Source organism: Cynocephalus volans, chromosome 2 (assembly GCF_027409185.1).
Source record: "Cynocephalus volans isolate mCynVol1 chromosome 2, mCynVol1.pri, whole genome shotgun sequence".
NCBI lineage: Eukaryota > Metazoa > Chordata > Mammalia > Dermoptera > Cynocephalidae > Cynocephalus > Cynocephalus volans.
This window is the reverse complement of record NC_084461.1, coordinates 172508948-172523194: the sequence shown is the minus strand read 5'-3', so window position 1 is coordinate 172523194 and position 14247 is coordinate 172508948. Positions and strand designations below refer to the sequence as shown.

The window sequence follows — 14247 nt, the reverse complement described above, 5'->3', positions numbered from 1 at the left end:
TATTCACCTGTCAAAGAAAAAAAAGCATCCTCACCTCCGTCTCCCAACAGTCTTCTTCAGGCTTCTGGGACAGGATGGCTCTTTTTCATAATTTTCATTCCAGTAGATCCTCTCAGCAACCCAATGGAGTAGGGTGTTATCCCCATTGTACAGACAGAAGGGTAGAGGCTCAGCCAAGTTGAGAGACTGACTCGTGGCCCAACACAGAGAGAAAGGCAATGCTGGGACTGCATTGACAGCTTTGGTCTTTTGGCTGAGAGGCTGGAGCTCTTTGGCCAGCAGCAAAGGAAAAGCAGATGGGTGGGCTGAGAGAAGGGAAGGTAGAAGTGTGTCCATACTTGGAACCGTGGAAACAGACTCTGAGTGCCCCAAGAAAAAGAGGACATGGGTGGCTTCTCCTCCCAGTTCACCGCCTTATGTCCTGCACTGAGGAGCTGGCTCCTATGCAGGCAGGGCGGGTGGGGGGATACTCTGCCTGGACTAAGAAAACCTGAAGACGGAGACCCCCTCCTAAGCCCTCCCCCAGCTCCCAAAAAGTCTGCCCTGTAGCAAGGAGAAGCAACTAGAATGTAACACAGAGACATGTCGTCTGGGTTGGACAACTTCCACCAAGCCAGCTGGGCCCAGTCCAGAGATGCCAAGCTGCTATGTTGTTTCCCAGGGACCATGGGCCACTGGGATTTTCTCTCCCTCCTCTTGGTAAAGGACAAAAGAGTGAGCAGCCCCACAGGCCACTGGGTGAGCATCCTGGGGTAGTTCTATGCTACTTAGAGTGCAGTGGGATAATTCATGTAGAGTCCTTAGCACAGCACTTGGCACGTGGGAAGTGCTTAGTATGTTAGTCTTGTTATTATTGTGGGACCCGGTAGATGACTTTCTGAAATCGTCCAGGAAGTTTCCTTCCCCACCCCCCACCTTTGCTCCCACTTCCTCCACCTCCCACCAGACTCTGATTTAGGCACGTTCCTATCAGGTACCACCTGATTGTATTGCAATCATCTGTTTATATATCTGCCTCCCCTGGCAGAATGTAAGATCCTCAAGAGCAGGGACTGTGTCTTGTTCACCTTTGTGCGTGTGACCACCCGCCTCCCCTAGTGCTAAGCACTGTACCTGGCTTAATACAGTTTTGCTAAATTAATAGGTAAACTAATGAAATGTGAAGCAGATCTGGTTGATGCCAAGTTGCCAGGGAAAGACAGAGACCAAGGGGAGCTTTTAGAGAGACATGAAATGGAAGAGCAAGGAATTTTTGTCTTAGGAATGAAATTGCTTAGACAGGTCTATAGAATGATGCTTCAAGACTGAGATCTGCGAGAATACAGGGAAATGGAGAGCTCATGGCAAGAAGTCTTATGGATCAAGTGATTTTAGGGCTGTCCCATCTTGCCTGCTCAGGTCTCAGGGTATGGGTGAGAAGAACCTGGCCATCCCCCAGCTTTTGGCCAAGGCAGGACACATGGACAATCCAGCCACAAACAAAGCAGTGAGCTGGCTTTGCAGGAGCGATTTCTGAGAGACGAGGCCTAGGGAGATCCCACTCCTAAGTTGGGCGGCAGGAAGAGTCATCCGTCTTAGTAGGAACTTGGCACTAAGGCAAATGTCAGCAGGAAGAGAGAAGGCTCTCAGGCTGTGGTTCTCGAAGGAGGCAGTTCTGTCTCTTCTTGGCCAAGCTGGAGTTTAGGAGTCATCAGTGGCCTTTGACATCTCAGACATGAAAGAAAAGTTAAGAAGACTGCAGTCAGGGGATTGTGAAGCCAAGCAGTGGAAAGGGGGCTTTGAGGGCTGAAAGGAGGGGAGCCTTGGGAGAAAAACAGGGCAACTGCCCCATGGCCTGGCAGCCCCAGGACAGGCTGGGACCCTGCCCAGGGGTCGTGGGGCATTTTCCTGACTGTTATTCTTCAGCATTTGCTTCTGCTGGAGGCATTAATTTCCTTTCAAGAGCTCCCGTGATCTGGGCCCACACTGTCTCTTGACTTCTCCTGTCTTGGAACCCCTTCCCTGATTGTCCCCAGCCACTCTAGCTCCATGTGCTTCCTCGAATAGTCTGAGAGCATCATCTCCTCAGGACCTTTGCATTTGCTGTCCCCTTCGTTCTGTCACTCCCTGGGCCTGTGCTCAAAGGCCCCCTCCCTGTGAGGCTGGCCTGGACCACCTTACATATAATCATAACCCCCTCCCCCCAGCACTTCCCGCTCTTATCACTTGGCTGTGTTTCTCTTCATAGTACAAGTCACAATCACAAACAACACATATTTGCTTGTTTGTGTTTTATCTGTTTCTGCCCTGGAGAAGGGAAGCTTTGAGAATGCAGGGCCTTTGGGTTCACTGCTATATCCCTAGTGCCTCTAGGAATGGGTTGCACATGGTGGGTCCTCAACAAATATTTACTACATGAATGAAGCAACCAACACCTTTCCACAGGACCCTCCACCCATTATCTGGATCTGAAATCTCAGCTCTGCCCCTACTAGATGCATGAGTTTGGACAAGTCACAAACCTCTGTTGGCTTCTGTTTCCTTATCTGAAAAGCAGCAAGTTGGACTTAGGGTCTCTATGACTCTACAAATTTAGGAGGTGGGACAAGGTAGGGACCCTGACATCCCTGATTCTCTCACAGAATACCACTGCCATGAAAGCCCTGAATGCCTCTTTTGCTCCCAAGCAAGGACTGGGCACAGGCTGCACCACCCATCCTGTGGCTGGAAGGTAAGAACTGGCCAGATGGTTGAGGTCAAAGACTGATGACTAAGACCAAGCCTCGGATGAAGGGCGAGGGACTGACACGGGCACTGCTGCGTTTTATTTAAATCCCTGATAAGGATCAGGAAGCCGACAACAGCCCAATGACACATTAATTGAGTCTGCAGGTGATACTGGATCAGGAAGGTGTTACATCCACCCAGCTCAGTGGGAGAGATAGGACAAAAGAACCTGGGAAGGGGTCAGGAACTAGGTCAGGAAATGATAACAATGAACCTCAGCTGTAGCCAAGAGGGGAAAGGAGGCATGTTCTCTTTAGGTGGATTGGGAGGTGGGGTGGAGGGGATCCATTTTCAGAATACAGACATCCACTGTATGGCAGGAGTTGGGAGTGGTGGCAAGGACTGAGAGTTCCTCTGGCTGCGTTTGAATTGATGTGCCCAATCCTGGTGGAGACAGAGTCCTTTTTGGAGGACGGGGACAGGGGCCTGGGTAAACGACAAGGAAGACAGGTAACATTGATGGTGCACCCACAATGACGCAGACACCATATACATGACCTCATTTGAACTTCAAAACAGCAATGATAAGGCAGGAGGAAACTAAGTTTCAGAAAAACTAAGAAATATGTCTACAGTTGCACTGCAAGTAAGTAGCAGAGTGAAGATTCAGATTTGGGAGGGAAGTGATGATTTCAAAGCAGGTTAAGGGCTGGAGGGAAAAATCTGAGTAGCTTCTGGGTTATCAAACTGCTTCTTAATTACCAGGACTGAGACCCAAGTAACAAGTGCCCCAAAGAAGTCTTTCATCAATACCTCGGGGGGGTCTTGAGGACACCGGAAGTTTTCTTCCATCTCTCCTGCTGGGATTACCAGACCTTCCTATGTAGGGTGGAGCAGGGAACAAGGAGGAACAAAGAATGCTAGGTGTCTAGGCATGGAGGGGCAAAACGCTAAGGTGTAGAAAGTGCCAGGGCTCTTGCAGTCTGACAAGATGCCAAAGGGCTTGGAGGCCCAGTTCTCTTCTATCACTAACCTCTCTCCCTTTAGTGGGGACAGGGTGCTAATGGATTTTGGGCAGGTCATGGCCACCCCAGGGGTGAGCTATCCCGGAAAATACAGGCCCAGTGCTTAGGATGTTCCCAGCCTCAGGGATGTCAGGTATCTCTTTTCCGCAAGGGAGCGGAGAGGTGGAGGCACTCCTGAGATAATGGCAAGGAACTCAGTGGGTTACTCAAAAGAGAACTCAAGTCTATTGTGGAGCAGTCCGTTTCTGGTTGGGTCATGAGGCCACAATAAAAGGCTGGAGGCATGTGGCTGCAGGCCCTCTGTAGGCCTGGTGGGGAGAGCCAGTCTCAAGGACTAGTGGTCATGCTAGAACACCACTGGAGCGACGACAGCATGGGAGGGTGTGGAGTCCCAGGGACCCTCAGGGATGGGGAGGAGGAGGATCCTGGAGGAGCAGCACGAGGGTCCGGGACAGGACCCTCTTCATTCAGAGACCTTGGGAACAGAGTAGGATCTCAGCAAACCAGGGAAGCCACCTGTCTCGACCCTTAAAGAATGTACTGGGGACCTCCTGGAAGGCAAGGCCAGGAAGCAGGTTAGGCAGCAGTAAAGAAACCATAGGCTGGTCTGCCTCCCACCCAGCCTACAGGTTAGAACATTTTTGTTGACCCTCTTGTTTGCAGCTTTGTGGCCATTTTCTCTTTGTATTAGTTTCTTAATGAAAGGGCTCAGGAAACTCTCTTCTAGTCCTCTGCATGTTTGCTAGAGGGGAAGAAATAGTTTTTCCACTCTGGTGCCAGGGGCCACCACTGGCCAGGCAGTGACAGGGACTGTCCCAATTCTAGATATGATGGGTATGGGGACCCTTCTGTGGCAGGAAGAGTCAGGGCCTGGCTCTCTCCTGCCTGGGCATGGACAAGCCAGAGACTGAAGTTGAGGAAAGCGTCATCATACCCCCTCCCACCCTGGGCCACTCCTGTTCTCACACAGGGCTGTGAAAATGACCAGTCTTTGAAAATATTACAGATGGGGAAGATGGGAACCTTCAAGCAAAAAGAATCAAGAAGCTTCAAGAGCTGGCATGCTGGGAGAAGCTGCCAGGGCCAGATGTCCTCCTGGCCTCTGTGGATGACTGACCAGTGAGTAAGATGTGTGTTCTCAAAGCTTGGAGTTCCTTGGTCTCCGAGATCCACCCGGATCTTTCCCCTTCCTCTGGAGATCTTTCTCCTCTCTGCACGAGGGGTGGGTTTTCTGAAAATAACCCCTTGAGATAGATTTAGGATAATGACCTATTTTTAAAACCCTGTGGCACCTTTTAGAAAGTCACTTATTTCCCCCTGGTCATTAATATTTAGCTGGTATGATCTCTAGTTTTAGGGACACACAGAAGCCTCCTGCTTTCTCCAGGCTTATTTTTCCAGAACACCAGGGAAGCCACATAGGACCAGGAAAAGGCAGTTCCAAACCCCCTCATCTACGGCAGGCAAATTCTGGACCAGCAGAAGGGGGTCAGTAACAACAGGATACAAACTCTTGCCTGCATTCACCAGAATCCACCTTGCCATTCCTTTTCATGTACTTGTGAACACCAACATACTAGCGCACGCTCCCCACTGCCACTGTTACCACACACCACCTCCACTGCCACCATCCAGAAACATATTCCACTCTTTGCCCCACATTCTCGCAAAGTACCTCTTCATTTATACCCAGCTCCAGTTTTGCAAAGAGCCTTCATTTTCAGGGGTGTGTGTGTGTGTGTGTGTGTGTGTGTGTGTGTGTGTGTGTGTGTGTGTGTGTGTGTGTGTGTGTGTTTGAAGCATCCTTTCATTCACTACCAAGCACTTCAGGGGTTGCTTGGAAGGAGCTCTGCCTCTACCTCTTCCATACTTCTATGCCCGATTTTGCTCTAGGGCCTTTTCTTTGGAAAGTCTCCATCAATCCCTTCTCATGACAGCTCCATACAGTCCCTTCCTCCATGGTTTCCCCTCTTCATCCCTAAGTTTCAGGGTTGAGTCTCCTCTCTCCATATTTACAAAACCCAGGCAGGTTGGGTAGCTGGTGTGATGCTATCTGGGACAGTCTTATCTAGTTACAAAGCGTGAATCAGTGATTACACCACCCAGGGCCGGTGCCAGCCAGGCGGGCTGCCATATTGCCAAGTAACCCAGTGGTTGAACCAGGTTGGGTTGAGTAATATCCACCAATGGGAAGTGAGTTTATTAACTAAGCAGCATAGCACACTGTTGACGCAAGTACAACTCTGAAGGCCTGGAGTGATTGGAGAAGGTGCAGGTTGAGCTGGATGCTGACTTGGAAGACGCCCAGTGACAGTATCTTCCTCTGATAATATTCACTTGAAAAACACTTGGAAATTGGGAAGGAAAACATCTAGTTTAGGAAAGAGATGAATGATATGTTCAGTCATTAGGACTTTTCGGCCATCTTGGATTCCCTTTGTTAAAAAGCAAGGAGAGATCCATTTGGCTGTATACGAAGCTGCAGTTTGGAATTTTTAAAGTTTCCTAAGGGGAGAGAAGAGAATTCAAGATGGCCACTAGTGACCTAGAATTGGGTGGGTGTGAAAATTTAAGATTCTCTTTATTCATCTCTCACTTCAAAAACATTCTTTTCTAAGGCCACAGCCTACCTCCTCCACCCAGGTCTGGCCTCAACTTCTTGGTAAATACTGCCAACTAGAAATACCACCCATAGTTTTCACTGCAATGGGCCTGCATTGGGAAGGCAAGAGCAGTTTCTGAGCAAGGACACCACATTTCTGTCACTTTGTGGCTGGCCTGGTTGGCACCTCAGGGACTGAGACACTGACCCCCGTCACCATCTGGTGCTACATTTACATGTCCCAGTGTTATGCACCAAGTGCCTAAACTTTGGTGAGGCAGATCATATGTGAAACGCACAGCGAGCGGCGAATCCCAGGTGAGTTTTTTAGAGGGCAGGCAGGAAGAAAGGGAGGGAGAAAAGGAGGGAGAGAGAGAGGACTGACTTGTCCAAAGACTGCTCTAGAACAAGCTTCACAGAGATAAAGGACTCTAAAGGCTACAGGGAGTCAGGTGAGGGGAGCCAGATGGAGAAGCAGACACAAGAAGGGAGTGGAGGGCACATATCTCTTCAAGAGAAATAGAGAAAGCTCTAGGGCTGGCAAGTAGACTCAACGAAGGATGGGTAATGTTCTGGGGAAGACAGCTCGTAGGGTAGGAGAAGCATTGCTTTTATGGGAGACAGAAATCATGAGATGCAACAGGTTGATGCTACATAAACATTCCCCGTGTTGTCCAAATCCCAAATATCCTTTCTTCCCTGAAAAGCCTCAGATCCCTGGGTTATTCGTAAGAGCTAGTTTTCAACCAGTACCACCTTTATCAGGCAGCTACAAACAGTGAGGCCTAGGAGATTAGGAAATGGGATTAAAGTCGTAGAACTTTAAAACCTGATTTTTCCCAATTATCTGACGACAAAAGGGCTGCCAATCTCTCTGGTTATCTTGCCAACCCTGAAGAACCCCTGGCAAGTCTCCACCTGTTTTTCAGGCTTCAAAAGCTTTAGCAAGAGAACTACTCACCATGGCTGTAGACACCCTCCAGGGTCCTGTTCTGGTGCTGCCTAAGACCATCAGAGAAATAGTTCATAAACCAGGAGATCCTTTCCCTTCAGCCCCCAAATACCCATTGGAAACCAGGGAGAAAGTTCTAGAAGATTCCAGTCACCAGCCCTGACTCCCAGGAGTTTATCTAACCTGTTCACCTAAACTCTCTGGTAGTCTGAGGCTCCCAGAAGGGTAAAAGGGAATCCTATTCTCCTAGAACCACAGTAAACACTCAAAACTGAATTTGAAACACCAGAATGCGCACAAAGTTCTGACCAACTTCCAGTAACACCAAGTTCCGTGTTTCCTCTTTGAGAGTTTTCAGAGCAAGAATAGCAAAACCAGGCAAAACAACCTATCAAACAAACCACCAGCCAAAAACAAAACAGGACCAAAAAACAAGCCAAACCAAAACTTTATGCTATGAAAACAAGAAATAAAATAAGGAGATTTATAGGCCGGCTGATTGTCAGCAAACACAATATATTTACTGTATTAGCACTTGCTCACAGTGCAAATGGTACAACATTACACCATTTCAATATTTCGGTTCTTAAAAATGCTGCTTTCATTAACTATATTATATTGGCATAACAATGTGACAAAGGAGCAAATGAAATGTTGGTGAAGAATTTCACCTTTTCACAATATCAAGCATATTTTTTTAACCTTAGTATAAGGTACTATAAATCCAAGAAATAAAAACATCCACAAAATATATTACATCTGGTTTGTCTTTTTCTAAGTACTCAACTTTATACAAAAGTCTTTCAAAAAATATCATTCCCCTTAGGTTTTCCTGTTTAAAACCTGATTTTTTTTTTCTCTCAGTTCACATAAATTAGAGTGCATTTTCTTTTGTTGTTTTTTTTTAAAACATGCAGACATATAAAAAATCTGGATAGCACAACCTTTTGGCAACAAAGTTATTTTTCTCTTAGTTTAGCTTAAATGTCTGAGAACAGTTTTATTAAAACAAAGGAAAACTCAGAGTTACCATGCAGTGACATGCATATACCAGAAGGAGCAAGGAAAAAATATTAAAGGATATCTGATTCCTCCTTCCGGCTTTGAAGTGACCAAAATTTTTGTTTTTTATAATCATCACATTATAAAAAGTATTCAGCAAAATACTGTCTCTGCAAAGAAAGATTTTACCCTTCAGCTGAAAAAATATGGGCCCTCCTGGCAAACTTCATCATCTTCTCTCTCCTTCTACAAAAAGTCCAAGTACCTGGAAACTCACAATCCCCCCACTCTTTGATTTACCCCCTTTCACTAGAGTCCTTTTAGTATTATTTATCCACCACCAGAAAAACGGTGCTTTTTTTTTTCTCAAAAAAAAAAAAAAAGTGGGAAAAGCATAAAGTGACTTTAAAAACAGACATTCTGTAAACTCCAGACCTTTGTTCCTTCTCTCTGGGCAGCTTACTGACCACAGGAGAAATAACGCTAATAAGGAACAGTACATTCAGTCAAGACTGTGCTGGAAGCTGGGTCAGAGAGCAACCTTCCCTACTACTCCACTTCCAAAGAGCCACCCTGTGCGGAGAAGGGCTGGGCAGGACAGCTGGGGAAGGGGGTTGCCTGAGAAGAGGTGAGGTAGGGCAGGGAGAAGGTAAGACTGGGGTACGGAAAAGATATGCCTCATTCACCAATATGCAAAAATCCTCATCTCTTAGAAGAAAATTTGGACAGAGATGTGTGTGATGTACACACACACATATATATGTATATGTGTGTATGTATATATATTCACACACATATGTAGATATAATCTCATCAGTTAAAAATTTCATAAAAATAAATCATTTAAAGCTGTATACGCCTACAAATTCTCTTTATTCCAGGGCACTGCCCTGGATAACCAAGTACCTTAGAGATTTTATTTTGCTAGGAATACATATTGTGTGTATGTTATATATATATATATGTATGTGTATCTATATTATACATACACGTACATACACACACACCATATACATATATTTAAATTCTATCTGTTGCGTTGGTGCTGACAAAGGGCAGAAACGGCCAGCTCTCTCACGAATGGTGGGAAGGAGAAATGGGTACGTGAGTGAGAGAAAACAGAAAGCTGGGCTGGCTGGTTGAGGCCTGCCTTTCTGGGAAAAGATTTTGAAAGCGATGGGGAGAAAGGAGAAGAATGGGGAAGGGGCAGAGGGAGAACTCAGGAACATAGATTTCTAAAAGGGAGGATAAGGAAGTACATTTTTGCAAAAAGGCAGGCTCCGTTATGGCTGCTTTTTCTCCCCGCAGATCAAACTGCCCTGAGGCCTAAGAGGGAAGCGCTCGGAAAAGGAGGGGTTCTGAGGGGCCAAACCCGAAGCGGCGGCAGCAGCCCCGCGACGGCGGCATCGGAGGCATTTCTGTAAGAAACATTATTTTTGGAGCAGATGGAAGACCATCTCCTCCGGCCACGTGCAGGCCGCCAGCCTGGGACATCCCCCAGAGGCCTGGGTACCCGATGTGGGGAAGAGTTTGGGGTAGACACAGCCCAGTTCAGCTTAAGAGTCTCGCGCGCGCGCGCGCGCGCGCACACACACACACACACACACTCACACGCGAGCACGCACACACTCGCGCGCATCCCCGCACGCAGGCGCGCGTGCGTGCGGCGGGCAGCAAGCTCTGCGCTTTGGTGCGCTCCTTTCCCCCTCCCCCTCTCCGGTCTTCGAGGGGGAACGGAGGGAGACATGGGCGAAACAGTGAAGTGTTTGGGTCGGGCGAGGGTTGGGTGGGCCCCGCCTTCAGTCCCCCGCAGGTCCTTGGCGCGGCCCAATGGCCCCTGGATCAAGGCGATCCGAACTGAACAAAGCCGGCTAGACGCCACCTTTCCGCCCCCACGCCTGGGTTAAGTGGGGAACAGCGCGGGAAAGGCGCCTCCAGCCCTGGCCCTCGACCGCTGGCCGGTGTGAAAGGGTGGGAACGGGGGGCATCGAAGGGGAGCAGGGGGCCGCACGTCCATGGAGAGGCCAGGGCACGGCCCCTGCGCCTCAGTGGCTGGCTTTCCCGCTGCTTTCAGGCGAGCAGTCGGGAGGCACTGGAGCGGAAAAGTGGGGACCTGTGGGCCCGAGCTTCAGGCGCAGGTGGTGACCACGGGGGCCAGGGACACGGGGGGCGCCGAGGATGCAGAGGGCGCACCCCCCTTTTCTGCCTTCTTCTCCTTTTGCTTGAGGTGGATCTTGGCGTGGCGCTTGCGCTCGTCGCTGCGCGCAAACTTGCGGCCGCAGAACTCACAGGCAAAGGGCTTCTCGCCAGTATGCGTGCGGATGTGAGTGGTGAGGTGGTCGCTGCGGCTGAAGCTCCGCATGCAGATCCGGCACTGGAAGGGCTTGTGGCCAGTGTGGATACGCAGGTGCCGGGTCAGCTCGTCCGAGCGGCTGAAACGGCGGTCGCAACCCTCGGCCGGACACGCGTGGGGCCGCTCGTGTAGCGGGGTCTTGCTAGGCCGGTTAGGGTACTTGCGGGGCCGAATGGGCTTGAGCGTGAGAGGCGGCTGGGGCAGGCTGCCGAAGCCCGGGTGTATCTGCTTGTCTTTGAACGCCTTGATGGTCTCCAGAGGGGTAATAGGGGGCGGGTTGACCCGGATGGGGTCCATGCCCTGGAAGGGCTTGTGCTCCGGAATGGAGCCCATATCGTTGGGATGGTGGTACAGGTTGTAGTCAGGAATCATGGGGAAGAGATTGCTGTCCAAGGCCGGCTTGGCCGATTGGTAATCCTGGGGAGAATAGGCGAGCCCGGGGTTGCCCTGGGGGTCGTGGAAAGACACGGGCTCTGAGTAGAGGTCTCCGCAGTTGGAATAGGGGGGCAGCGCCGGATACATGGCCTCTACGTCGCCCTGCGGCGGCTGCACCATGCTGGCCGTGGACGTCTGCGTGCTGAGCGCCCCCGAGGCCGGGGGCACCCCCAAGATGCCGGCGCTCATGAGGCTAATGATGTTGTCCTGGCACCAGTTGGAAGGGGAATCGAAGGCGAACTTTCCCAAGTAGGTCACGGTCTTGTTGCCGGGGGCTGGTTGGAAGGAGCCCGAGTAAGAGAGTTCCGGGTTGGGCTTCTCGTTGGTCAGACCGATGTCCATCACATTCTCTGCGGAGAGCGGGGGAGAGAGGGGAGGGGTGAGTGAAGCCAAGCCGGCTCCGGGCCGCGGCGCCCAGGTCCTTGCCCAGGTGCAGAGGGTGCGGCCGGGTGGAGTGCGCAGCGCATGGGGTAAGAGGAACGATGAGCCCGGCGCAAAGCGGGCGGTGCCGCGCTCCCGGGCGCAACCTGGATACAGCAAAATACTACGGATCGGGGTGTGGAGTGGCTGCGGCACACACACCGCACACGCCGCGCACACACTCACGTACCACACACACACACACACGCGCGCGCGCGACAAGCATTGTTGTTCTTCCCGAGGTGGGGCAGGCAGGTAGCTGCAGCTACAGGTAGTTTCAGACCGGAGCGCGCCGGGCTCTCGATCTCCAGCGCACACAACTCGGCCTCTTTTCCCGGCCCTGTCCGCTCCAGGACGCCGCTCCTTTCCCGCCCGGGCGATGCCCCCCACGCGCGCTGCGCCCAGGTCGCCGACCCAGAGCTCTCCGACGCTTTGTCCTCGGAGCGTATAAGGGGGGCCCTCCCGTAAAGGGAGCTCACCCCTCGCCTTCCCCGGCCCCAGCCTCCTCCCGGCCTGAAGGAGCTTTCGGCTCGGGCTGGAGGGGAAATGCCTAGCTCCAGTTAGGGAGGGTGGGGGACGGCGGAAAACCGGCCCGTGTCTCCATGGCGGGAGCGGCCGCCCTTCCCAAGCTCCCCAGCCCCGGGATCTCCCCCTTGGTAGCCCCCTCTGCCCCGCGGGTGGACCCCCTCCCACTCCCCGCCGTCCCCACACCCCCACGGTTTTGCTGAACGCCCCAGAAAGGCAGCGTCGCAGTACCTCTCCCACCGCGGGGACTCCACGCCGCACATGGCTCCATCCCGGGTGGGAGGCTGAGGGAGTAAGGGGGGGGAGAGCGCCGGTGAAAAAGACGCTGAGCTCCTCCCGGGAAAGGGGCGACAGCACCACGCCTTGCGGGCCCCCTGCGTGAGGAGGGAGAACCCCAGAGCCGCTCGCACCTACCTCCCTCCGGTCGGCGGCTGCCCCCACCCGGGAGAACCGAAGCCTCTACCGTGGCGTCGCCAACCTAGCCTTCCCGATCGGGGAGGGCGGGAGGAGTGGGTGGGAAAAGCAACTCGCCCCCCGGAAAATTCCCAGCGCGCCCCCATCTCTTCATCCATCTATCCATCCACCCATCCATCCATCCACCCATCCACCCATCCACCCATCCATCCATCCACTCATCCATCGCGAGCTCGTTCCCTCCTCCTCGCCCTCTCCCTTTCCTTGCTCGCTGTCTCACCGCCTCCCCGCCGCCCTTACCTGTAGCCATCTGATTGTAATGGGCTACTGAGTCGCTGCTGCCAGAGAAGAGGTTGAGCGCGCTGGGGATCTCCTCGGGGTACAGATTGTCAGGCAGTTGGTTTAGCAAACTGCTCATGGTCACCGGCAGCTTCTCGGCGAGTTTGCCGGTCATAGCACTCCCGAGCTGCCGCCGCCGCCGCCGCCGCCGCCACCGCCGCCACCGCTGTGGCTTGCTCCTAACGCAGCTTCCAGGCAAGCGGCATCCGAGAGGCGATCCGTGGTGCAGGGGAAAAGCATGCGAGAGGGAAAGTTCGGGGGGAGGGGGGAGGGAAGAGGGGAAGGGGTGGGCCAGGGGAGGGGATCTTTTCTTTTTTGGGGGTGGGTGGGAGGGGGGCAAAGGGGGTAATCCTCTTGGGTGCCGTGTGAGGCTGGGTCGTTGGGAGGTGGGGCGTGTGCGGGGGGTGGGTGGGGGCTGGGCAGGGGGAGATCTCGGCTCGAGGGGGTCGGACGCGGCCTCAGTATTGATCTCACAAACAGACACGCGCCCGCGGCCCCCCCGCCCCCCGATCTGCCACCGCCGCCGCCGCCGCCGCCGCCGCCTCTGCCGCCGTTGCCGCCGCTGCTACCACCACCACCACCAGCCCTGCCGCTTCCTAGCAAGCTCACTGCTGCCCAAAAGCTCCCAGCCAGGGAACTCCACCAGCCTATTTATCTGAGCCCCGGGAAAGCTCCGTGACGTAGCTGCCCATATATGGACAGACAAAGCCCAGCCGAAGGGGCGCGACGTCACAATGGAAGCTCCTCACAATGGAACATTAGAAAGCAGGAAGCGGGCCGCAGCCAACGTGCGGCGCCCGCACCGCTCGCCGCTCTTAAAAAAAAAAAAAAAACAGAGAAAGAGAAATACAAGAGAAAGAAAATGCAAGAGGAGAGAGGAAAGAGCAATGCAGATGAACTCAAAGCGCAGAGCGCACAGCGCGGAGTCGAAAAACCAGTATCCAAGTGTGTGTGTTTATTTGAGGTCTGCATTAGGAGAACGCGTTGGGGGGCGGGAGGAGGGGGTTGTTTCCAAGTCGCCTCCAACACGCACAGCAGGAAGAAAGAGATTTGAAAACACCCGGCGATGTCCCTTTGCAGCGTAGGAACTGCTGGGGAACCCGGAAGGTGTGCGCTCCGACCCTGCTCCCATGGCGCCCCCAGCGTCCAGGACCCTAACTGAGACTCAGAGAAAGGGATTGCTTCCCTTTGAGGGGGATGTCAGGGTTCCTTGATCCGGTATCCCGGAGAACTTTTGTGTCGGCGCCACTCTGAGTTGCCACCCACACCCCTGCCCCTCTCTGGTCTTCTGACCCCGCGCTGACACCGGGCTGAGCGCAGTGGCAGGGAGATGCGTAGCAGTCGAGCTGTTGCGCCAGGGGCAAGAGCCCCACACATCTGGGGTCGAGGATGTCTGGTTTTGGTGATGGTGAAGAAGGAATGAAGTTGGGAAAACACGTGCACCAAATCCTCGGTCCATCCCCTAACGGTTCCA

At 52.6% G+C, this 14247-nt stretch overlaps 1 protein-coding gene across 2 annotated transcripts; it reads right to left on the bottom strand.

Annotated features, from left to right (window-relative positions):
• Positions 1-10415: 10415 nt before the first annotated feature.
• EGR3 (early growth response 3) lies at positions 10416-12888 on the bottom strand. 2 transcript variants are annotated; one of them, XM_063087884.1, is made up of 2 exons: positions 12735-12888; positions 10416-11425 (listed from the first exon to the last, which is right to left on the bottom strand). In XM_063087884.1, the coding sequence occupies exons 1-2, from the start codon at positions 12886-12888 to the stop codon at positions 10416-10418; spliced, it is 1164 nt and encodes a 387-aa protein (XP_062943954.1). The 2 variants fall into 2 exon arrangements, with proteins under 2 accessions (XP_062943954.1, XP_062943955.1); XM_063087885.1 differs by lacking the exon at positions 12735-12888 and adding an exon at positions 12252-12291.
• Positions 12889-14247: the final 1359 nt, after the last annotated feature.